General features: G+C 35.8%; 1 protein-coding gene across 2 annotated transcripts; it reads left to right on the forward strand.

Moving 5' to 3' along the window:
* Nucleotides 1-27047, forward strand: LOC146729104 (acyl-coenzyme A synthetase ACSM3, mitochondrial-like). 2 transcript variants are annotated; one of them, XM_085495923.1, is made up of 15 exons: nt 1-294; nt 19392-19492; nt 19734-19846; nt 20484-20602; nt 20753-20808; nt 21607-21661; nt 21868-21989; nt 22211-22364; nt 22777-22905; nt 23165-23239; nt 23755-23937; nt 24313-24440; nt 24792-24891; nt 25041-25160; nt 26230-27047. In XM_085495923.1, the coding sequence occupies exons 1-15, from the start codon at nt 25-27 to the stop codon at nt 26326-26328; spliced, it is 1824 nt and encodes a 607-aa protein (XP_085352049.1). In that variant the 5' UTR covers nt 1-24; the 3' UTR covers nt 26329-27047. The 2 variants fall into 2 exon arrangements, with proteins under 2 accessions (XP_085352049.1, XP_085352048.1); XM_085495922.1 differs by lacking the exon at nt 1-294 and adding an exon at nt 9521-9817.

Consider the following 27047-nt stretch of genomic DNA (forward strand, 5'->3'; position numbering starts at 1 on the left):
ATCCATAGTTCTGCTCTACACAGAATGGTGCCCATACGATTTTTATGCCGACTACCTTTAGGAAAATGTACAAAACGAATACTAAGCAGTGGTGTTACCAATGTATGGTATCACAAATCTCGAATGTTAGGCATTGCTACCGTAAGTAGTACTCATCAAATACAACGGTCGTTTTGTTCCGATGTTCAAACACAAAGTAAATACGATAGAGAAGTTGAAAACTTCAAACTGGACGTTCCAGAATACTTCAACTTTGCCGCTGACGTGTTGGACAAATGGGCGGAAAGGGAGAAGGTAATTAATTACTGTAGTTGTCAAAGAATTTCTGATTTTGTCACTTCTAGTCTGTTCCTATACACCAATATTTACTAACAGGGAACGGTCGCACATTTTCACAGAAGTCTAATAATACACACAGCTCTCCAGGGAAGGGAATTTCAGGCGATTTTTGTTGTTTTTGTTGCTGTTTTTGTAATTTCTAACCACAGCACTGAGTACCATTCTATAAACGGTGTCATTTCACATGAATCGCTAATTGGGAGGTATGTACGGGTACTTCAAAAATATATCTAGGGAGTAGAGAGGGCAGTCAGGAAGAGAAATCCCTCCTGAAATGAATAACCGTCATCTCCTCTCCCCTCCTTTCCCGCCCCTTAACCGCAACTACTAGAAATACCGAGGTCGATATCGTCCTAATTAGTTGAAGCATACAGCCACTCTCAATACAGGCAATCACAAAATGCAATATAATTGGAAAAGGAAACGGTTTATGTTCCGCCAATGAAATATGTGTTGTTTTAAATGTTGTACAAATTGAGAAGGTGAGTAACATTTTCGCTGTCTGGAACGAGAGCGAGATATATTGTTCTGGAACTACTGGCAGTTTACCCATATTATATTGTCGTTCGGTTGGGTAAACAGTTTAAACTGTTTAGCTCCATGTCACTGGAGTTAAACAGAGAATTCAGTAGTCTGTATACGATGGCAATGGTAAACCATTCACTGAAGATATCCGTAGCAAACAAAATAAACCAATCATAGATTGGAGATGACATCTCTCAATAATAACCGTGAACTATGCGCTAGGATGTACATATTATTCCAGTAATGGGAATGTGGATTATCATGAAAACAGATTTCACAGCAAAATTTTCGATTCTCTGCTTTGATTATGGGTTCTTTTCAGTACCTTCGGTTGATAGTGACTATTAGCCATTCATGGACACAATGTTTTTTTCAAACTGCAAGTCAGTTACACTTACGCTTTCGTATTTGCCATATGCATATGTTTGTAATAACTGCTCATGATACATTCTGATACAATCAAAATAATTAAATTTTGTGATGATTTATCAATATATTCCTTAATAATTGTCTCAACTACTTCTAAACAGTGAATCCGATTGTTTAGAATATTATCATATATGTCACATGGCAGAGATATATCAGTACACAAGCTGCTCGTTTGAGTTTTATACCCACAGCAGAGATATATCAGCACACAAGCTGCTTGTTTGAGTTTTATACCCACAGCAGAGATATATCAGCACAAAAGCTGCTTGTTTGAGTTTTATACCGACAGCAAAGATATATCAGCACACAAGCTGCTTGTTTGAGTTTTATACCCACAGCAAAGATATATCAGCACAAAAGCTGCTTGTTTGAGTTTTATACCCACAGCAAAGATATATCAGCAGACAAGCTGCTTGTTTGAGTTTTATACCCACAGCAAAGATATATCAGCACAAAAGCTGCTTGTTTGAGTTTTATACCCACAGCAGAGATATATCAGCACACAAGCTGCTTGTTTGAGTTTTATACCCACAGCAGAGATATATCAGCACAAAAGCTGCTTGTTTGAGTTTTATACCCACAGCAGAGATATATCAGCACAAAAGCTGCTTGTTTGAGTTCTATACTCACAGCAGAGTGATATCAGCACACAAGCTCCTTGTTTGAGTTTTATACCCACAGCAGAGATATATCAGCACACAAGCTGCTTGTTTGAGTTTTATACCCACAGCAGAGATATATCAGCACAAAAGCTGCTTGTTTGAGTTCTATACTAACAGCAGAGATATATCAGTACACAAGCTGCTTGTTTGAGTTTTATACCCACAGCAGAGATATATCAGTACACAAGCTGCTTGTTTGAGTTTTATACCCACAGCAGAGATATATCAGCACACAAGCTGCTTGTTTTAAGTTTTATACCCACAGCAGAGATATATCAGCACAAAAGCTGCTTGTTTGAGTTTTATACCCACAGCAGAGATATATCAGCACAAAAGCTGCTTGTTTGAGTTCTCTACTCACAGCAGAGATATATCAGTACACAAGCTGCTTGTTTGAGTTTTATACCCACAGCAGAGATATATCAGCACACAAGCTGCTTGTTTGAGTTTTATACCCACAGCAGAGATATATCAGCACACAAGCTGCTTGTTTGAGTTTTATACCCACAGCAGAGATATATCAGTACACAAGCTGCTTGTTTAAGTTTTATACCCACAGCAGAGATATATCAGTACACAAGCTGCTTGTTTGAGTTTTATACCTACAGCAGAGATATATCAGCACACAAGCTGCTTGTTTTAAGTTTTATACCCACAGCAGAGATATATCAGCACAAAAGCTGCTTGTTTGAGTTTTATACCCACAGCAGAGATATATCAGCACAAAAGCTGCTTGTTTGAGTTCTATACTCACAGCAGAGATATATCAGTACACAAGCTGCTTGTTTGAGTTTTATACCCACAGCAGAGATATATCAGCACAAAAGCTGCTTGTTTGAGTTTTATACCCACAGCAGAGATATATCAGCACAAAAGCTGCTTGTTTGAGTTCTATACTCACAGCAGAGTGATATCAGCACACAAGCTCCTTGTTTGAGTTTTATACCCACAGCAGAGATATATCAGCACACAAGCTGCTTGTTTGAGTTTTATACCCACAGCAGAGATATATCAGCACAAAAGCTGCTTGTTTGAGTTCTATACTAACAGCAGAGATATATCAGTACACAAGCTGCTTGTTTGAGTTTTATACCCACAGCAGAGATATATCAGTACACAAGCTGCTTGTTTGAGTTTTATACCCACAGCAGAGATATATCAGCACACAAGCTGCTTGTTTTAAGTTTTATACCCACAGCAGAGATATATCAGCACAAAAGCTGCTTGTTTGAGTTTTATACCCACAGCAGAGATATATCAGCACAAAAGCTGCTTGTTTGAGTTCTCTACTCACAGCAGAGATATATCAGTACACAAGCTGCTTGTTTGAGTTTTATACCCACAGCAGAGATATATCAGCACACAAGCTGCTTGTTTGAGTTTTATACCCACAGCAGAGATATATCAGCACACAAGCTGCTTGTTTGAGTTTTATACCCACAGCAGAGATATATCAGTACACAAGCTGCTTGTTTGAGTTTTATACCCACAGCAGAGATATATCAGTACACAAGCTCCTTATTTGAGTTTTATACCCACAGCAAAGATATATCAGCACACAAGCTGCTTGTTTGAGTTTTATACCCACAGCAAAGATATATCAGCACACAAGCTGCTTGTTTGAGTTTTATACCCACAGCAGAGATATATCAGCACACAAGCTCCTTATTTGAGTTTTATACCCACAGCAAAGATATATCAGCACACAAGCTGCTTGTTTGAGTTTTATACCCACAGCAAAGATATATCAGCACACAAGCTGCTTGTTTGAGTTTTATACCCACAGCAAAGATATATCAGCACACAAGCTGCTTGTTTGAGTTTTATACCCACAGCAAAGATATATCAGCACACAAGCTGCTTGTTTTAAGTTTTATACCCACAGCAGAGATATATCAGCACAAAAGCTGCTTGTTTGAGTTTTATACCCACAGCAGAGATATATCAGCACAAAAGCTGCTTGTTTGAGTTCTATACTCACAGCAGAGATATATCAGTACACAAGCTGCTTGTTTGAGTTTTATTTCTACAGCAGAGATATATCAGTACATAAGCTAATTATTTGAGTTTTATACCCACGACAGCGATATATCAGCACGAACGCTGCCTGTTTTAGTTTTATAACCATGACAGAGATATATCAGCATAAAAGCTGCTTGTTTGAGTTTCGGGAATATCCACAAACAAATGAACAATGGATGGTTGGAATTATATCCGATTTATTTCACTATTCTCAACTTATTTTCTAATTCATACATGATTTCACCAAATCATCTACCCTTTAACAGCAATATTCCACTATCCTCATATTATTTCCCCTTTCAAAAATCAAGACATCACCAAAATATCTACCCTTTAATAACAATATTCTACTATCCTCGGATTATTTCCCCGTTAAAAAATTATGATTTCACCAAATTATCTACCCTTTAATAGCAATATTTCACTATCCATGGATTATTTCCCCATTCAAAAATTACGATATCACCAAATTATCTACCCTTTAACAGCAATATTCCACTATCCTCATTTTATTTCCCAATTCATACATTATGACATCACCAAATTATCTACACTTTAACAGCAATATTCCACTATCCTCAGATTATTTCCTAATTCATACATTACGTTATCACCAAATTATCTACCCTTTAACAGCAATATTCCACTATCCTCAGTTTATTTCCCAATTCATACATTATGACATCACCAAATTATCTACACTTTAACAGCAATATTCCACTATCCTCAGATTATTTCCCAATTCATACATTATGACATCACCAAATTATCTACACTTTAACACCAATATTCCACTATTCTCAGTTTATTTCCCAATTCATACACCATGACATCATCAAATTATCTACCCTTTAACAGCAATACGCCACTATCCTCAAATTATTTCCCCGTTCAAAAATTATGATATCAACATATTATCAACACTTTTACAGCAATATTCCACTATCCTCAGCTTATTTCCCAATTCATATATTATGATTTCACCAAATTATCTACCCTTTAATAACAATATTCTACTATCCTCAGTTTATTTCCACTATCCATGGATTATTTCCCCATTCAAAAATTACGATATCACCAAATTATCTACCCTTTAACAGCAATATTCCACTATCCTCATTTTATTTCCCAATTCATACATTATGACATCACCAAATTATCTACACTTTAACAGCAATATTCCACTATCCTCAGATTATTTCCTAATTCATACATTACGATATCACCAAATTATCTACCCTTTAACAGCAATATTCCACTATCCTCAGTTTATTTCCCAATTCATACATTATGACATCACCAAATTATCTACACTTTAACAGCAATATTCCACTATCCTCAGATTATTTCCCAATTCATACATTATGACATCACCAAATTATCTACACTTTAACACCAATATTCCACTATTCTCAGTTTATTTCCCAATTCATACACCATGACATCATCAAATTATCTACCCTTTAACAGCAATACGCCACTATCCTCAAATTATTTCCCCGTTCAAAAATTATGATATCAACATATTATCAACACTTTTACAGCAATATTCCACTATCCTCAGCTTATTTCCCAATTCATATATTATGATTTCACCAAATTATCTACCCTTTAATAACAATATTCTACTATCCTCAGTTTATTTCCACTATCCATGGATTATTTCCCCATTCAAAAATTACGATATCACCAAATTATCTACCCTTTAACAGCAATATTCCACTATCCTCATTTTATTTCCCAATTCATACATTATGACATCACCAAATTATCTACACTTTAACAGCAATATTCCACTATCCTCAGATTATTTCCTAATTCATACATTACGATATCACCAAATTATCTACCCTTTAACAGCAATATTCCACTATCCTCAGTTTATTTCCCAATTCATACATTATGACATCACCAAATTATCTACACTTTAACAGCAATATTCCACTATCCTCAGATTATTTCCCAATTCATACATTATGACATCACCAAATTATCTACACTTTAACACCAATATTCCACTATTCTCAGTTTATTTCCCAATTCATACACCATGACATCATCAAATTATCTACCCTTTAACAGCAATACGCCACTATCCTCAAATTATTTCCCCGTTCAAAAATTATGATATCAACATATTATCAACACTTTTACAGCAATATTCCACTATCCTCAGCTTATTTCCCAATTCATATATTATGATTTCACCAAATTATCTACCCTTTAATAACAATATTCTACTATCCTCAGTTTATTTCCACTATCCATGGATTATTTCCCCATTCAAAAATTACGATATCACCAAATTATCTACCCTTTAACAGCAATATTCCACTATCCTCAGATTATTTCTCAATTCATATATTATGACATCACCAAATTATATACCCTTTAACAGCAATATTCCACTATCCTCAGATTATTTCCTAATTCATACATTATGACATCACCAAATTATCTACACTTTAACAGCAATATTCCACTATTCTCAGATTATTTTCTATATCATACATTATGACATCACCAAATTATCTGCACTTTAACAGCAATATTCCACTATCCTCAGATTATTTCCCAATTCATACATCGTGACATCATCAAATTATCTACACTGTAACAGCAACAATCCACTATCCTCAGATTATTTCCTAATTCATACATTATGACATCATCAAATTATCTACACTTTAACAGCAATATTCCACTATCCTCAGATTATTTCCTAATTCATACATTATGACATTATCAAATTATCTACACTTTATCAGCAATATTCTACTATTCTCAAATTATTTCCTAATTCATACATTATGACATCATCAAATTATCTACACTTTATCAGCAATATTCTACTATTCTCAGATTATTTCCCAATTCATACACAATGACATCACCAAATTATCTACACTTTATCAGCAATATTCTACTATTCTCAGATTGTTTCCTAATTCATACATTATGACATCATCAAATTATCTACACTGTAACAGCAACAATCCACTATCCTCAGATTATTTCCTAATTCATACATTATGACATCATCAAATTATCTACACTTTAACAGCAATATTCCACTATCCTCAGATTATTTCCTAATTCATACATTATGACATTATCAAATTATCTACACTTTAACAGCAATATTCCACTATCCTCAGATTATTTCCTAATTCATACATTATGACATCACCAAATTATCTACACTTTAACAGCAATATTCCACTATTCTCAGTTTATTTCACAATTCATACATTATGACATTACCAAATTATCTACACTGTAACAGCAATATTCCACTATCCTCAGATTATTTCCCAATTCATACATTATGACATCACCAAATTATCTACACTTTAACAGCAATATTCCACTATTCTCAGTTTATTTCCCAATTCATACACCATGACACCATCAAATTATCTACACTGTAACAGCAATATTCCACTATCCTCAGATTATTTCCTAATTCATACATTATGACATTATCAAATTATCTACACTTTAACAGCAATATTCCACTATCCTCAGATTATTTCCTAATTCATACATTATGACATCACCAAATTATCTACACTTTAACAGCAATATTTCACTATTCTCATTTTATTTCCCAATTCATACACCATGACATCATCAAATTATTTACACTGTAACAGCAATATTCCACTATCCTCAGATTATTTCTCTAATTCATACATTACGACATCACCAAATTATCTACACTTTAACAGCAATATTCCACTATTCTCAGTTTATTTCCCAATTCATACATTATGACATCACCAAATTATCTACCCTTTAACAACAATATTCCAATATCCTCAGATTATTTCCTAATTCATGCATTATGACATCACCAAATTATCGACACTTTAACAGCAATATTCCACTATCCTCAGATTATTTCCCAATTCATACATTACGACATCATCAAATTATCTCCCCTTTAACAGCAATATTCCACTATCCTCAGATTATTTCTCAATTCATACATTATGACATCATCAAATTATCTACACTTTAACAGCAATTCTGCACTATTCTCAGATTATTTTCTAATTTATACATTATGACATTACCAAATTATCTACACTTTAACAGCAATATTCCACTATCCTCAGATTATTTCCTAATTCATACATTATGACATCACCAAATTATCTACACTTTATCAGCAATATTCTACTATTCTCAGATTATTTCCTAATTCATACATTATGACATCATCAAATTATCTACACTTTAACAGCAATATTCCACTATTCTCAGATTATTTCCTAATTCATACATTATGACATCACCTAATTATCTACACTTTAGCAATATTCTACTATTCTCATATTATTTCCCTAATTCATACATTACGATATCACCAAATTATCTACACTTTAACAGCAATATTCCACTATCCTCAGTTTATTTCCTAATTCATACATTATGACACCACCAAATTATCTACACTTTAACAGCAATATTCTACTATCCTCAGATTATTTCCTAATTCATACATTATGACATCACCAAATTATCTGCACTTTAACAGCAATATGCCACTATCCTCATATTATTTCCCAGTTCAAAATTATGACATCACCAAATTATCTACCATTTAATAGCAATATTCCTCTATCCTCAGATTATTTCCCCGTTCAAAAATTATGACATCACCAAATTATAATCCTTTTGACAGCAATATTCCATTATCCTCAGCTTACTTCCAAATTCATACATTATGATTTCACCAAATTATCTACCCTTTAACAGCAATATTGCACTATCCTCAGATTATTTGTCAAATTCATTCGTTATAGGATCGCCAAATTATCTGCCCTTTACAATCAATATACCACTATTCTTGGTTTGTTTGTTGTTTTGACATATGTATTTAATTATTTTCACATATTTTACGTATTTAATTATTATTTTTGCACTTATTTTCTTCATTTCTATTATTTAATCACGATAATTGCTATAATGTACATAATAATAAATAATTAGGTTAAACAATAGAGATCATACTGTTTATTTCATGCAAAATGCTAAAAACAGTTACATTATATTTTTTTATTTATTTTAAACGGCTACCACTATTCCATAGCCATTCATTACCTGAAATGAAGACATAACAACGTAGACACAATCGTGCCATTAATTTGGAAATTATTATTGTCACATCCAACAAATATTAGTAGTTCAAGATGTTGTTCAGATAAAGATACATCTATCCATATGGACTGCAATTTTAATAATGAATATACTATTTACGTTGCTATATATAGGTACATATATATGTGCATACATAAATATTTAAAAATTAAATTCTTAATTGAAACATATCTTTGAAAATAGTGATACTAAATAAGTAAATTGTACATATCTATACTAAGGTTTAAAATAGAATAGGAATCAAAAATCCATAAATGACAGGCAATCTGATCTTGATCTGAAATATGTTAATGTAGCCTCGAATTCAATATAGTGGTAGACTTTTTTTGCCGCAGATGGTTATTTATAGGTTTACTCACTGGTGTGGTATAATCTGCTCCATCCATAGTTCTGCTCTACACAGAATGGTGCCCATACGATTTTTATGCCGACTACCTTTAGGAAAATGTACAAAACGACTACTCAGAAGTGGTGTTACCAATGTATGGTATCACAAATCTCGAATGTTAGGCATTGCTACCGTAAGTAGTACCCATCAAATACAACGGTCGTTTTGTTCCGATGTTCAAACACAAAATAAATACGATGGAGAAGTCGAAAACTTCAAACTGGACGTTCCAGAATACTTCAACTTTGCCGCTGACGTGTTGGACAAATGGGCGGAAAAGGAAAAGGTAATCAGTTATTGTAGTTAGATGGCTAATGGCTGGATTTGTCACCATGTAGTTTGTCAGTATTTGTTGCTGTACTGCAATTTCTTACCACAGAACTGCGTACCATTTTGCAAACAGTGTTACTTAAGCTGATTTCGCGAGTCAGAGAAAATTCATTAGCAATTATCATTTCATTGGCATCTGTCACATGACAAGACAACTATCGCGAATTTTGACTCCATAAATGGAAATGGGACTGTCGAGAACAATAATTGCAGCGAAAAATAGACGATTCACAGGAATTTAATAAAAATAGAATCTATCTGTATCTGATTATATGTCACTGTTAGCGGAAGTAGTCCACATTACTTTTCCAAAGAGGAATATATACGTCGAAACAGAAAACAACGACATGCTACTTGGCAGAAGAATTGTGCTGTTAACATATAAATAATAGCACAATAAACTGCCAGTCGAAAACATTTTTTAAATTTTAAAAAAGCTCATTCTGGCAGGTTTTACATAGAGTGCTCCATCACTGCTATATTATTTATGGGAATTATATTAAGGCGGGGGAGTCAGCACCTGTACATGCTGTGTGTCGTTGTTTACGAACAAACTGTTGCGTTTTGGGGGCGTGTTGTGAAAACTGCGAAGTTGGGAGACATTGAATGGGAATGTTTCTGGAGTTATTGGCAGCTCGTTCATATTATAATGCCGAGGTGGTGAGTTAAACACGAGAGTGAATATGTCACTGGAACTAAAAAGAGAATTCAGTAGCCTGTTCAAGATGACATTTGTAAACCATTCACAGAAGATATCATAAGAAGCAAACCAAATAAAAAAAAATCATAGATTGTAAATGACATCTCTCAATAATAACTATTCGCTAGGATGTATACACTATTCCAATAATCTCCGCATTTCATAAATAATGTTGTCATGTTTTGTTCAGATATATGCTTTTTATTGCAATACCTCTGATTGTTAGTGGGCGCATTTTTTGCCACTTGTGCTTTCATATTTACCATGACATACAATGTAATTTAATTTTGTAATAATTTATCAAGAGATTTTGTAATCCACTCTATCAAAACAGTGAATCAGATTGGTTAGAATAATAAATAGCATAGATCTCACATGGAAGATATATCAGCACACAAGCTGCTTGTTTGAGGTTTATACCTACAGCAGAGGTATTCAGTACAAAAGCTGCTTGTTTGAGTTTTATTCACATGGCAAAGATATATCAGTAAAAATTCTGCTTGTTTGAGTTTTATTCACATGGCACAGATATATAACTACACAAGCTGCTTGTTTGAGTTTTATACCCACAGCAGAGATATATCAGTACACAAGCTGACTGTTTGAGTTTTTTTATATGGCAGAGATATGTCAGTACACAATCTGACTGTTTGAGTTTTATACCCACAGCAGAGATATATCAGTACACAAGCTGACTGTTTGAGGTTTTTTTATATGGCAGAGATATGTCAGTACACAAGCTGACTGTTTGAGTTTTATACCAACAACATAGATATATCAGCACACAAGCTGATTGTTTGAGTTTTATACCCACAGCAAAGATATATCAGCACACAAGCTGCTTGTTTGAGTTTTTTTATATGGCAGAGATATGTCAGTACACAAGCTGACTGTTTGACTTATACCAACAACATAGATATATCAGCACACAAGCTGCTTGTTTGAGTTTTATTTATATGGCAGAGATATGTCAGTACACAAGCTGATTGTTTGAGTTTTATACCCACAGCAGAGATATATCAGCACACAAGCTGCTTGTTTGAGTTTTACACCAAAAGCAGAGATATATCAGCACACAAGCTGCTTGTTTGAGTTTTATACCCACGGCAGAGATATATCAGCACACAAGCTGCTTGTTTGAGTTTTATACCCACAGCAGAGATATATCAGCACACAAGCTGCTTGTTTGAGTTTTATACCCACAGCAGAGATATATCAGCACACAAGCTGCTTGTTTGAGTTTTATACCCACAGCAAAGATATATCAGCACACAAGCTGCTTGTTTGAGTTTTATACCCATAGCAAAGATATATCAGCACACAAGCTGCTTGTTTGAGTTTTATACCAACGGCAGAGATATATCAGCACACAAGCTGCTTGTTTGAGTTTTATACCCACAGCAGAGATATATCAGCACACAAGCTGCTTGTTTGAGTTTTATACCCACAGCAGAGATATATCAGCACACAAGCTGCTTGTTTGAGTTTTATACCCACAGCAAAGATATATCAGCACACAAGCTGCTTGTTTGAGTTTTATACCCATAGCAAAGATATATCAGCACACAAGCTGCTTGTTTGAGTTTTATACCCACAGCAGAGATATATCAGCACACAAGCTGCTTGTTTGAGTTTTACACCAAAAGCAGAGATATATCAGCACACAAGCTGCTTGTTTGAGTTTTATACCCACAGCAGAGATATATCAGCACACAAGCTGCTTGTTTGAGTTTTATACCCACAGCAAAGATATATCAGCACACAAGCTGCTTGTTTGAGTTTTATACCCACAGCAGAGATATATCAGCACACAAGCTGCTTGTTTGAGTTTTATACCCACAGCAGAGATATATCAGCACACAAGCTGCTTGTTTGAGTTTTATACCCACAGCAAAGATATATCAGCACACAAGCTACTTGTTTGAGTTTTATACCCACAGCAGAGATATATCAGCACACAAGCTGCTTGTTTGAGTTTTATACCCACAGCAAAGATATATCAGCACAAAAGCTGCTTGTTTGAGTTTTATACCCACAGCAAAGATATATCAGCACACAAGCTGCTTGTTTGAGTTTTATACCCACAGCAAAGATATATCAGCACACAAGCTGCTTGTTTGAGTTTTATACCCACAGCAGAGATATATCAGCACACAAGCTCCTTATTTGAGTTTTATACCCACAGCAAAGATATATCAGCACACAAGCTGCTTGTTTGAGTTTTATACCCACAGCAAAGATATATCAGCACACAAGCTGCTTGTTTGAGTTTTATACCCACAGCAAAGATATATCAGCACAAAAGCTGCTTGTTTGAGTTTTATACCCACAGCAAAGATATATCAGCACACAAGCTGCTTGTTTGAGTTTTATACCCACAGCAAAGATATATCAGCACAAAAGCTGCTTGTTTGAGTTTTATACCCACAGCAAAGATATATCAGCACAAAAGCTGCTTGTTTGAGTTTTATACCCACAGCAAAGATATATCAGCACAAAAGCTGCTTGTTTGAGTTTTATACCCACAGCAAAGATATATCAGCACAAAAGCTGCTTGTTTGAGTTTTATACCCACAGCAAAGATATATCAGCACACAAGTTGCTTGTTTGAGTTTTATACCCACAGCAAAGATATATCAGCACACAAGCTGCTTGTTTGAGTTTTATACCCACAGCAAAGATATATCAGCACACAAGCTGCTTGTTTGAGTTTTATACCCACAGCAAAGATATATCAGCACAAAAGCTGCTTGTTTGAGTTTTATACCCACAGCAAAGATATATCAGCACACAAGCTGCTTGTTTGAGTGTTATACCCACAGCAAAGATATATCAGCACACAAGCTCCTTATTTGAGTTTTATACCCACAGCAAAGATATATCAGCAAACAAGCTGCTTGTTTGAGTTTTATACCCACAGCAAAGATATATCAGCACAAAAGCTGCTTGTTTGAGTTTTATACCCACAGCAAAGATATATCAGCACACAATCTGCTTGTTTGAGTTTTATACCCACAGCAAAGATATATCAGCACACAAGCTGCTTGTTTGAGTTTTATACCCACAGCAAAGATATATCAGCACACAAGCTGCTTGTTTGAGTTTTATACCCACAGCAGAGATATATCAGCACACAAGCTCCTTATTTGAGTTTTATACCCACAGCAAAGATATATCAGCAAACAAGCTGCTTGTTTGAGTTTTATACCCACAGCAAAGATATATCAGCACAAAAGCTGCTTGTTTGAGTTTTATACCCACAGCAAAGATATATCAGCACACAAGCTGCTTGTTTGAGTTTTATACCCACAGCAAAGATATATCAGCACACAAGCTGCTTGTTTGAGTTTTATACCCACAGCAAAGATATATCAGCACACAAGCTGCTTGTTTGAGTTTTATACCCACAGCAGAGATATATCAGCACACAAGCTGCTTGTTTGAGTTTTTTTATATGGCAGAGATATGTCAGTACACAAGCTGACTGCTTGACTTATACCAACAACATAGATATATCAGCACACAAGCTGCTTGTTTGAGTTTTATTTATATGGCAGAGATATGTCAGTACACAAGCTGATTGTTTGAGTTTTATACCCACAGCAGAGATATATCAGCACACAAGCTGCTAGTTTGAGTTTTATACCCACAGCAAAGATATATCAGCACAAAACCTGCTTGTTTGAGTTTTATACCCACAGCAAAGATATATCAGCACACAAGCTGCTTATTTGAGTTTTATACCCACAGCAAAGATATATCAGCACACAAGCTGCTTGTTTGAGTTTTATACCCACAGCAAAGTTATATCAGCACACAAGCTGCTTGTTTGAGTTTTATACCCACAGCAAAGATATATCAGCACACAAGCTGCTTGTTTGAGTTTTATACCCACAGCAGAGATTTATCAGCACACAAGCTGCTTGTTTGAGTTTTATACCCACAGCAAAGATATATCAGCACAAAAGCTGCTTGTTTGAGTTTTATACCCACAGCAAAGATATATCAGCACACAAGCTGCTTGTTTGAGGTTTATACCCACAGCAAAGATATATCAGCACACAAGCTGCTTGTTTGAGTTGTATACCCACAGCAGAGATATATCAGCACACAAGCTGCTTGTTTGAGTTTTATACCCACAGCAAAGATATATCAGCACAAAAGCTGCTTGTTTGAGTTTTATACCCACAGCAAAGATATATCAGCACACAAGCTGCTTGTTTGAGTTTTATACCCACAGCAAAGATATATCAGCACACAAGCTGCTTGTTTGAGTTTTATACCCACAGCAGAGATATATCAGCACACAAGCTCCTTATTTGAGTTTTATACCCACAGCAAAGATATATCAGCACACAAGCTGCTTGTTTGAGTTTTATACCCACGGCAGAGATATATCAGCACACAAGCTCCTTATTTGAGTTTTATACCCACGACAGAGATATATCACTACACAAGCTGCTTGTTTGAGTTTTATACCCACGGCAGAGATATATCAGCACACAAGCTCCTTATTTGAGTTTTATACCCACGACAGAGATATATCACTACACAAGCTGCTTGTTTGAGTTTTATACCCACAGCAGAGATATACCAGTACACAAGCTGCTTGTTTGAGTTTTATACCCACAGCAGAGATATATCACTACACAAGCTGCTTGTTTGAGTTTTATACCCACAGCAGAGATATATCACTACACAAGCTGCTTGTTTGAGTTTTACACCCACAGCAGAGATATATCAGCACACAAGCTGCTTGTTTGAGTTTTATACCCACAGCAGAGATATATCAGCACACAAGCTCCTTATTTGAGTTTTATACCCACAGCAAAGATATATCAGCAAACAAGCTGCTTGTTTGAGTTTTATACCCACAGCAAAGATATATCAGCACAAAAGCTGCTTGTTTGAGTTTTATACCCACAGCAAAGATATATCAGCATACAAGCTGCTTGTTTGAGTTTTATACCCACAGCAAAGATATATCAGCACACAAGCTGCTTGTTTGAGTTTTATACCCACAGCAAAGATATATCAGCACACAAGCTGCTTGTTTGAGTTTTATACCCACAGCAGAGATATATCAGCACACAAGCTGCTTGTTTGAGTTTTTTTATATGGCAGAGATATGTCAGTACACAAGCTGACTGCTTGACTTATACCAACAACATAGATATATCAGCACACAAGCTGCTTGTTTGAGTTTTATTTATATGGCAGAGATATGTCAGTACACAAGCTGATTGTTTGAGTTTTATACCCACAGCAGAGATATATCAGCACACAAGCTGCTAGTTTGAGTTTTATACCCACAGCAAAGATATATCAGCACAAAACCTGCTTGTTTGAGTTTTATACCCACAGCAAAGATATATCAGCACACAAGCTGCTTATTTGAGTTTTATACCCACAGCAAAGATATATCAGCACACAAGCTGCTTGTTTGAGTTTTATACCCACAGCAAAGTTATATCAGCACACAAGCTGCTTGTTTGAGTTTTATACCCACAGCAAAGATATATCAGCACACAAGCTGCTTGTTTGAGTTTTATACCCACAGCAGAGATTTATCAGCACACAAGCTGCTTGTTTGAGTTTTATACCCACAGCAAAGATATATCAGCACAAAAGCTGCTTGTTTGAGTTTTATACCCACAGCAAAGATATATCAGCACACAAGCTGCTTGTTTGAGGTTTATACCCACAGCAAAGATATATCAGCACACAAGCTGCTTGTTTGAGTTGTATACCCACAGCAGAGATATATCAGCACACAAGCTGCTTGTTTGAGTTTTATACCCACAGCAAAGATATATCAGCACAAAAGCTGCTTGTTTGAGTTTTATACCCACAGCAAAGATATATCAGCACACAAGCTGCTTGTTTGAGTTTTATACCCACAGCAAAGATATATCAGCACACAAGCTGCTTGTTTGAGTTTTATACCCACAGCAGAGATATATCAGCACACAAGCTCCTTATTTGAGTTTTATACCCACAGCAAAGATATATCAGCACACAAGCTGCTTGTTTGAGTTTTATACCCACAGCAAAGATATATCAGCACACAAGCTGCTTGTTTGAGTTTTATACCCACAGCAAAGATATATCAGCACACAAGCTGCTTGTTTGAGTTTTATACCCACAGCAAAGATATATCAGCACACAAGCTGCTTGTTTGAGTTTTATACCCACAGCAAAGATATATCAGCACACAAGCTGCTTGTTTGAGTTTTATACCCACAGCAGAGATATATCAGCACACAAGCTGCTTGTTTGAGTTTTATACCCACAGCAGAGATATACCAGCACACAAGCTCCTTATTTGAGTTTTATACCCACAGCAAAGATATATCAGCACACAAGCTGCTTGTTTGAGTTTTATACCCACAGCAAAGATATATCAGCACACAAGCTGCTTGTTTGAGTTTTATACCCACAGCAAAGATATATCAGAACACAAGCTGCTTGTTTGAGTTTTATACCCACAGCAGAGATATATCAGCACACAAGCTCCTTATTTGAGTTGTATACCCACAGCAAAGATATATCAGCACACAAGCTGCTTGTTTGAGTTTTATACCCACAGCAAAGATATATCAGCACACAAGCTGCTTGTTTGAGTTTTATACCCACAGCAAAGATATATCAGCACACAAGCTGCTTGTTTGAGTTTTATACCCACAGCAGAGATATATCACTACACACGGCTGATTTGCACAGGCTCGGAAGATGAATTCTGATTGGCTAAAAAAACAAAAAAACTTGTGGCGTTGAATGCACGTTCATTGTCAGTATTGTTATGCAAATTCAAACTAGCTAATCATTTACAACCTTCCGAGCCAGTGCAGATTAGTCCACTACACAGGCTGCTTGTTTGAGTTTTATACCCACAGCAGAGATATATCACCACACAAGCTCCTTGTTTGCGTTTTATACCCGCAGCAGAGATATATTAGCACACAAGCTGCTTGTTTGAGTTTTATACCCACAGCAAAGATATATCAGCACACAAGCTGCTTGTTTGAGTTTTATACCCACGGCAGAGATATATCAGCACACAAGCTCCTTATTTGAGTTTTATACCCACGACAGAGATATATCACTACACAAGCTGCTTGTTTGAGTTTTATACCCACGGCAGAGATATATCAGCACACAAGCTCCTTATTTGAGTTTTATACCCACGACAGAGATATATCACTACACAAGCTGCTTGTTTGAGTTTTATACCCACAGCAGAGATATACCAGTACACAAGCTGCTTGTTTGAGTTTTATACCCACAGCAGAGATATATCACTACACAAGCTGCTTGTTTGAGTTTTATACCCACAGCAGAGATATATCACTACACAAGCTGCTTGTTTGAGTTTTACACCCACAGCAGAGATATATCAGCACACAAGCTGATTGTTTGAGTTTTATACCCACAGCAAAGATATATCACTACACAAGCTGCTTGTTTGAGTTTTATACCCACAGCAGAGATATATCACTACACAAGCTGCTTGTTTGAGTTTTATACCCACAGCAGAGATATATCAGCATAAAAGCTGCTTGTTTGAGTTTTACACCCACGGCAGAGATATATCAGCACAAAGGGTGTTCTCTCAAACTCTACAAGAAAACTATAAGACGTGGCAGAGTAAACATGCGATCAGCCATTCGCTGCAGCCGTTACCACGATCACGTGATTACCAGGGATGTGTCTCATGATTAAAATATTCCGAAGTTGCAACTGCTGAATACAATTAGTAAACAATCTAATTATGCAATTCATGTAATTTATGTTGACTTTATGATGTCTGCTTTTAAACGCTCAAATTGTTGGTCCAAAATAATACTGCAACATCGTTAGAATCAAATATAACCACATGTACTAGTATTACACAAGGGGCACAGCAATACAATGATATATCGATACCATATTATTAAAATAATATATCTATAATATCCATAGTTTACACACAGGGAGCCCAGGAACTATAATCAACTGTAATACGCAGTCTCTATGAGCGGGGGGGGGGGGGTTATCGGCTGGTATCTAGTGTAAGAAATAGACAAGGGATGAAGGCTCCAGCCAGCTCACATTTTTTTAAACTCGATAAAACAAGACTGGTTACGAACCACATCGAGGTCACGACTCGGTTTGCCTTGCTCAACTGGTTCGTAACCAGTCTTGTGATTGGTTGTTGACCAATGCTGAACAGGCCACGCTTCCAACGGTGTCGTGCGTTCGGACTAACCGTTAGGAATTCCTAAATGGAGTCAATTTGTGTAGTTTTCTTGATTTTTTCTGCAGATATCGGTAAAATGTAGGTAGGGCTTTGGCAAAATTTGAAGAAGCAACTAATATTCTTCAACCTTGTATTTTTTTTATATTTTATTTTTCATTCTTTTCGTCTGCTTTTTCGAGTTTAAAAAATGTGAGCTGGCTGGAGCCTTCATCCTATGTCTATTTCTTACACTAGATACCAGCCGATAACCCCCCCCCCCCCGCGCTCATAGAGACTGCGTATTACAGTTGATTATAGTTCCTGGGCTCCCTGTGGTTTACACAACGTATCTCAGAAGGTATAGAAACAATCATAATATATACTTTTTGAGCAATATTCCCATGCTTTCAGCTTATTTCCATGTTCATCCATTAGGTCCATCACCATGTTGTTCAACCGATTACACATGAAACTCGCTTTAGAGATTTGACCATGCATTATAATATGGGTGTAAATTGTACAATTTTTACTAAATTGTTTTGCGATATTGGACTCACACACATTCCCTGTATTGATTGTGTATAATATTATTTATATTTACCAATGTTACAGACAGGTGAGCGCAATACTAGCATACCAGCGTTCTGGTGGACAAACAACAATGGCGACGAACTGAAATGGTCATTCCAGGATTTAAAATCAAAATCTGCCAGGTATATCTCTATAAATATATAAGTATATACCTCTCATCAGTCACAGGTGCGTGATTTGGGCAATTAGCTTGACGACCGTGAATTAGATTCATTCTTAAAGGCCAAAGAATTTGGGCCATGTTGTACAAGTAACGGCATACCATGAGCTTCAGTAACCTTGCTTCAAATGGTAGCCAACGTCGCATTGGACTCACATTAAATACGACTGCGTTAAATAACAAACAAATACATCTTATTACAGAACAGCAAAATTTCTTTATAATGTCTGTGGAATAAGAAAAGGAGATCGAGTTATGGTAATTTTACACCGTGTTCCTGAATGGTGGTTATTGTGTTTAGCTTGCCAACGAATAGGTACAATTGTATATTTATCAGTGAACAATTAGTTTTTTAGCATCATCGATATTACAGAAAAACAACTAATAGTATTAAATAAGGCAAATATTATATAATTACATTTATCAATGTATAATCAAATTTAAATGTATTAATCTAAAGTCGTTTTGTTGAAAACGGAACGAGGTCAGACAACATCTATGATAAATTATTGTGCTTCAGTTAAAAAGTATGACGTGTCTGTGTTTTGCCAGAGAAATGATGTAATGATGACAAAGGCTCTATAGAAACTAGTATTATTTCTTTGCATTCTTAATTCCTTAAAGAACGGCAGTCGTCGTTCTGCGCATGTGCGATATTTGTGTTGATTGATTTCCCCACAATCCAATGCGTTCTTCTAATGGAAATCACAAGTATTGACCTGCATTTGCATTAATTACCGCCGGTGACTCTTTCGATACCTTCCACCTAACTAAAGCTCGGTAACGTCTTAGTTTGTATTCATTCGTCTGCGCAAAGTCGCTATCTTTGTTTATATGAGACCATATGTTTCGCGCATGCGTGGCGCGACGACTACCGCCCTTTAATTGAGTATAATGCTAACTGTGCTGCCCAAAACATCGCTGGGGTTCAACAATTGTTGCGTAATTCGTAGGAGCTGTGTTGTGTCCAGGGTCGCCACAACTGACTACCAGTGATATCAAGTATAGACTGAGTGCGGCAAAGGCAATGACCATAGTTACTGACGAAGAACACGCAGTGATGGTAGACCAGGTAAGTCACGTGGATATTACCAACCAATGACATCATGTATACATCTTAAGCAACCACGTTCCAAAGAATCACATCGTAGTTCCGTAGTATAACAGTAGTGGGCTATTATCTTTATTTTAACTCATAATTTAACTCTATTTTCTTTTACAGTATGGACATAAGAATCTCAAACACAAGATTTTGGTATCAGAAGAGAAAGGACAACGGTACGTATTGGGTGTACATATTATTCGTTAAATCAACTAAAACACTAAATTTTAAACCATATCGAACAATTTGAATTTCAATATTATTCAAATGAGAAAAAATTCCTTGTCAGACAAATCTGGGGCATATTTCGCCTTTATTTTAGTATAGAGACAACAAATTAAAACTAAACCCACCTGATTAAATTATTCTAATTCTACCTTACGATGTAATAAGGCAAATATAAGGCAAACCACGTTGTTGAAACACGTGTGTACAATTTGAGAGTTGAAAATCAACTCTATATATTGGTATACAGTTCGTGTACTTTCAATAAATCATTGCATGAAAATAAGAAAGTTATGTTTGTATATTCACTGGTAGATAACATTCACATTATGTCATCCACAATTCATCTACGAATTGTCTACAGTCGGTAACACATAACACTAATAATTACATTACGTGGTATGTTCGTATATGTGCCGTAATTTCGATTACTTACACTCAGGTGTCGTTTACTGCATGGTGGACATATTAGTTCCTACCTGGATAGGACGTTCTGACCATACTAGTCTTTATGTGTGTGCAGAATTATATTCACGTTGTTTGTGACGTCGGAGATTCGAATTGTGCATGTCATTGTAAGAGCGCATTTTCTGTACGCTGTTATTGGGGGGGGTGACACATTGCGAAACAGGGATGTCATGCGTTTATCTCAATGTTAGTGTGTGTTATGGGTAATAGTAATTTGTGGCACCGCGCTGCACGATTAAAAAATCACACATTTTGATTAACGACAATTTTGTTTTCTTCAGAGACGGATGGCTGTCATTTCATAACTTATACCAGAATTCCGACGATGATTTTGAGGTAATATGATCCCAAGAATCCTAAATATTGTATTTCAAATGATTAAACCTGATGAATAATGAACTTAATATTTTCATCAAAGGTTGCTTGTAAATATGGCACCATTCCTCTTACGTAGAATGCCCTAGCACAAATTCTATCATAAGTTATTCAGTTATCGCAGTTGCAAATACTTCAGACGTGTCTAATGTTATTTGTATGACTAGGCTGAACGTACTCGACATGACGACTTACTGATGATCTACTTCACTAGTGGATCCACAGGAAACCCTAAAATGGTGCCACATACACATGCTAATTTAGGAATTGGGAGTGTTATTCCGGGAAAGTAAGTAGTGCACCAAGAACACGGGATAAATTGATATAGTGTGAGTTGGTATTCATTTAATATTCAAATCAGTAGCATTGCTAATATTGAATTGTGTGTGATAAGCCTTTTTGCTTCTATGATATGCCCTTTCGTCTATTATGAATGTAACGGGTAGACATGAATTCCTAGCCATATACAACAACAACTAAAATTAAACGATTTTTTCAACTTTCATCCAGGTATGTAATGGATTTGGCGAGGCACGATGTTTTCTGGACATTGTCTGATACTGGCTGGGTTGCTGGGGCCTATGGCTTATTTCCGGCGTGGAACATGGGAACATGTGTGTTTGTTCACCATGAACAAAAAGTTGACCCAGCACGTGCATTGCAGGTAAAAACCATACTGATTTTAGAAAGTACTTCAAATTTGTTCAGAAAATTACACAGTTGTTTGCTAACTACAAATTCAAACAATTAGGCACTGTCAACTGCCAAGGAATAAAGAGTACGTCTGTTACTGATTGATAGTACATCAATAATAGTACATAAAATCCCACACTACCGCCGCTAGAGTAATTACGTGACTAACTAATAAGATTGTAGCGAGAATGCTTATACAAATACAAAGATGTAATCGACTTTTGGTGTAACTATGACTTCGTGAGAACAATGACAGCAAATTAGCGTTTTAATAGGTGAAAACGGGATGAAAAGTAAAACTATGTTTTAGGTGAGTGTGCAGTGCGTAATAGCTAACAATGCGAGCTTGTCATTTTTTGTGTATGACTTGTTTTTTTTTTTAGATATTGAGCAGCTACCCAATTACACACTTTTTAACTGCGGCATCGGTGTATCGTATGATGTTGAACAGTGGACCAAAACGGTACACATATCCTCATTTGAAGAGGTGTATTGGTGGAGCAGAAGCAATGGTAAGTGTATTACAACACAAATTACTCCTGGAAACACGTGGTGGATTGAAAAGATACGGTATCAAATCACGGTCAAGTCAAGTGGGTCCGGATTTAATGTACTTTTTTTAGTAATATAATTTATATATCTCGAATATTATTTGAGATAGTGGTTCATTCTCACTTTTTGCTATGGGGTATCCTTAACTATCCAAGTATAGTAACAGTGCTGGTAATGCAAGATATCATGTGGGTGGAATTTTTTCCAATGTGTCTTTAGAATCCGGACATGATGAATTCTTGGAAAAAGGCAACAGGGTGTAATTTGTATGAAGCTTGGGGACAAACAGAAACGGTGAGTTCTCACATATTATTTGGCTCAATACAAATCCTTGTACGGTTTTCCTGATTTGGGATATATGTATGGAAGTATTTTTATTGATAGCATGTACAGTACACACTCCCTGTAATCAAGAATATAACAAATTAAACACTTGTATTAAACACATGTTATTCACATACCCGGAACCTATACTGAATTTCCGATCCTAAGCTACAACAAAACGCTTTTGAAAGTAACACAGTAAAAGATATAATAATGGGTACTTCGGTTACCACACAAATAACCAGTACGTACATTACATGTCATCATTCCCATTTAGTTCATTAACGTTACATATTGATACGAATGCGATCTCTTAATTCACACGACAATGATATCACCTCGGAATTACGACATTAGGTGTAAACAATGCCGTTCAAATAGACAACAAATCAACACAATATTGATGATGTAAGGTGTCCCCATTACGACACGTGCGTAAAGAAAGTGTTTTACCCCCACAACATTTGCTTTGACTCCATGACCAGGCATTGTTGATTGGAACCTTCCCTGGTGTGAAACAGCGACTTGGGTGGATTGGAAAAACAGCGCCTGGAGCTGATATCAGAATCGTTGATTCAAATGGCGTAGAACAACCAAATGGTACTGAGGGAATTATTGGAGTTAAAGTCTACCCAGAGAGACCAGTAGGGTTATTTGCTGGATATTTAGTACGTTGTTTTCTATGTACATGTGCATGATCAAAAAATTTCTCGAATTACTCAAAATATCGAATATTAATTAAAAAAAACACAAATTACCATCTACTAAACTAGAACTGACGTAACTACACAATGTTGAATGATGTAAAATGAATATTTCCAACTCTTATTGCGTTACTTTGGCGTGATGGTTTGTGGGAAATCCCATTTCATTAAATAAATTTGTCTGTCGCTATTTTAGTTTTTATTTACTCTCTTGTTTGTCCGAATCGAACGCCTTCATGAAGAATTAATCACATAACACAATGCTCTATGACGTCACTTGTCACGTGATATTGAATCAATATATCGTCAGCTACTATTGACACAATTTTTTTCTACTAGGACGGTGACCACCTTAACGAGAAAATCTTTCGTGGTGGTTACTATCTTACTGGTGATAGAGGAATCAAAGACGACGAAGGTTACATCCGTTTTGTGTCACGTGACGATGACGTCATTTTATCTTCAGGGTGCGTATAAGAGCAGAATACTACACAATTGTAATCCACGTACATACTTGACACAAAACTGTGTCTATTCAGAGCTCGAAATTAAAAACCCGTGACGTCACGTTAGGCACTTATAATCACCGGATATCGCAATGTATGCCAGTTAACTTATAATATACCACATGTGGTAACCGTTCGTTTGTAACGATTGAGGAGAAATGACTACAATAATGCACTTTGCATTAGTATCAAATAGTCAGAGATATGTGGAGAAGTAATCAATACTGGTATTTGGTTGTGCCTGTTGTTGAACATTATTGAGCCTTCCATTAGACGCATTTGCATTTTAATTATAACCCGTTTATTTTGCAGCTATCGAATTAGTCCAGTTGAAGTTGAAAACGTTCTATTTCAACATCCTGCAGTTGCTGAATCAGCAGTCGTGAGCAGTCCAGATGTAGTCAGAGGAGAGGTAATGTTTTTTTTCAAGCTTTGTCACACATCGCCGAAATTGAACACCATGTTGATATGATATGGCACATGAAGTTGAAATTAACATATCATTCACGATTAAAAAACAATTTTATTTTTTAGTATTTATTTATGTAAATTTTATTTTAGATTGTGAAAGCATTTGTGGTTCTCCAAAAAAATTATAGAACACACAATGCAGAAAAGTTAATAAAGGAATTACAAGAACATTCAAAGAAAATCACAGCACCGTACAAATACCCACGAAAGGTAAGTGTTATTTAACTGTCAATCATGGATATGTGCTTGGTGTATTACAGTTATACTATAAGGTTATTACGAGGATACTTCAAAGTATACACGAAGACAGTACAGTGGGAGTATCGACCGACGCGCAGCGGAGGTCGATGCGACGGCGTACTGTCTTCGTGTATACTTTGAGGTATCCTCGTAATAACCTTATTATTGTACATCTTTTCCATTCCAAGGATCCATAATGGGAATGCTGAAATTCAAAAAGTTTAGAACAGAATCAGCGAATTTCTTTGTGTCCGTACGTACGTATCATCTGTATCTCACACATACCAGCAACGATCAAGCTCAAACTTAACACGTTCATTTAAAAGATCACTGGACTTGAATTTGTTGTAAACGTGGGATATATATTGAGCATAATGGTACCTTGATGCACGTCATTTAATGTTTTGGTTCAGATTCAAATACAATAATACATATTTCTGAAATGCCAAAATCGATCAAGTTCAAACTTCAAACACAAATTGGTCATCTTATTGGACGGAATTGTGCCATGATCCAATTTAATATAACCAAATGGCAGCGATTGAAGTTTAAAAGTGCGTGGAAATCACACATTTTCATCAGACATTACGTTATGCATATAAATGAACATTCGTGTCATGATTGGACGTACCTGTTTTCAAATAGCTGCAACTTACTCCAGTTAATAACATATCTGTAATATGCGTTTGACATTCAGAATAAATAATATGAATATCATGACTAATAAAGAAAAGAATCGTACAACTGACATCAGTTTGTGTCGCGCCTGTAATATAAGTGTCAATCTGAATAAATAATGCAACGATTTCAAGCCTTTGTATTTCAAGTAGTCATTGATGAATTTGGTACGAATCTGTTGCATAACAACACTATTTTCCTGTGCTCTTCAAGCCTAATACATTTCGAGAAATTGCACGTACGTATCACGGGGAATATAATGTACAGATATGTTCACATGCACTCAAATATATTCTTTCATTAAAAACATCATGTCATGACTCGTTGTATAAACTACTACTATTCTTTACATGTTCCGCAGATCGAGTTTCTAGATGAACTTCCCAAAACAACAACCAACAAAATACAACGATTTGCCTTGCGTAATAAAGAATGGAGCAGATCTAGAACGGTGAATTAAGTAGAGTCCGAATTGAACGAGGGATTCATCTGTATGTCTGGGCGTACTGTGATCGAATTAAGGAGTTGTTTTACATTCATTTTCGTTATTATATGAAATCAAATTTTGCATATAATCTCTCTGTCTGATGATGACAAGCTCGAATGTTGTGTTTAGTGTTATATCTACTAGTACCATCGTTTGCATGTGATTACGTTTAATTTCACACAATTGTACCAAAGCCAATCTATACTGTGTGAGTTCGTATTTGACCATGAATACTAGTTCTATATGTGTACATATGTGTAGTTATTTGTATATGTCAGACATTCTACATGACTAGCAACAACTTGTCACTGTGTAACCATGCTCATTACACGCCATTTTTAGTTGTTCTCTTTAGAATACTCACGGTTACGTGAAGTGTTCTTGCGATGCCGAGGTGCTTGTCGTGATCACGAGCACGAATCTTATTTTGTAATCTTGTCTGTAATTATATTCAGCTTCAAGAAGCAATATGGGAGTTATATTGAGTAATTTTAAATTCTTTTTTGCAGTTTAAATTAATAATAAGTTTAAGTTTGTAGCAATCATAGCAGTATACAATTACTGAATGACATGACCCATAGTTACCCGTACGTATAATTGATAATTGATTCGAAGTGAGCATAACACTGTAATAATTAATCATAGTAATTAAGTTATATGAATAATAACACTTTTTCTCTTTTAGCATTGCA

This window comes from Saccoglossus kowalevskii, chromosome 22 (genome assembly GCF_978046115.1).
Source record: "Saccoglossus kowalevskii chromosome 22, keSacKowa6.1, whole genome shotgun sequence".
Taxonomy (NCBI): domain Eukaryota; kingdom Metazoa; phylum Hemichordata; class Enteropneusta; family Harrimaniidae; genus Saccoglossus; species Saccoglossus kowalevskii.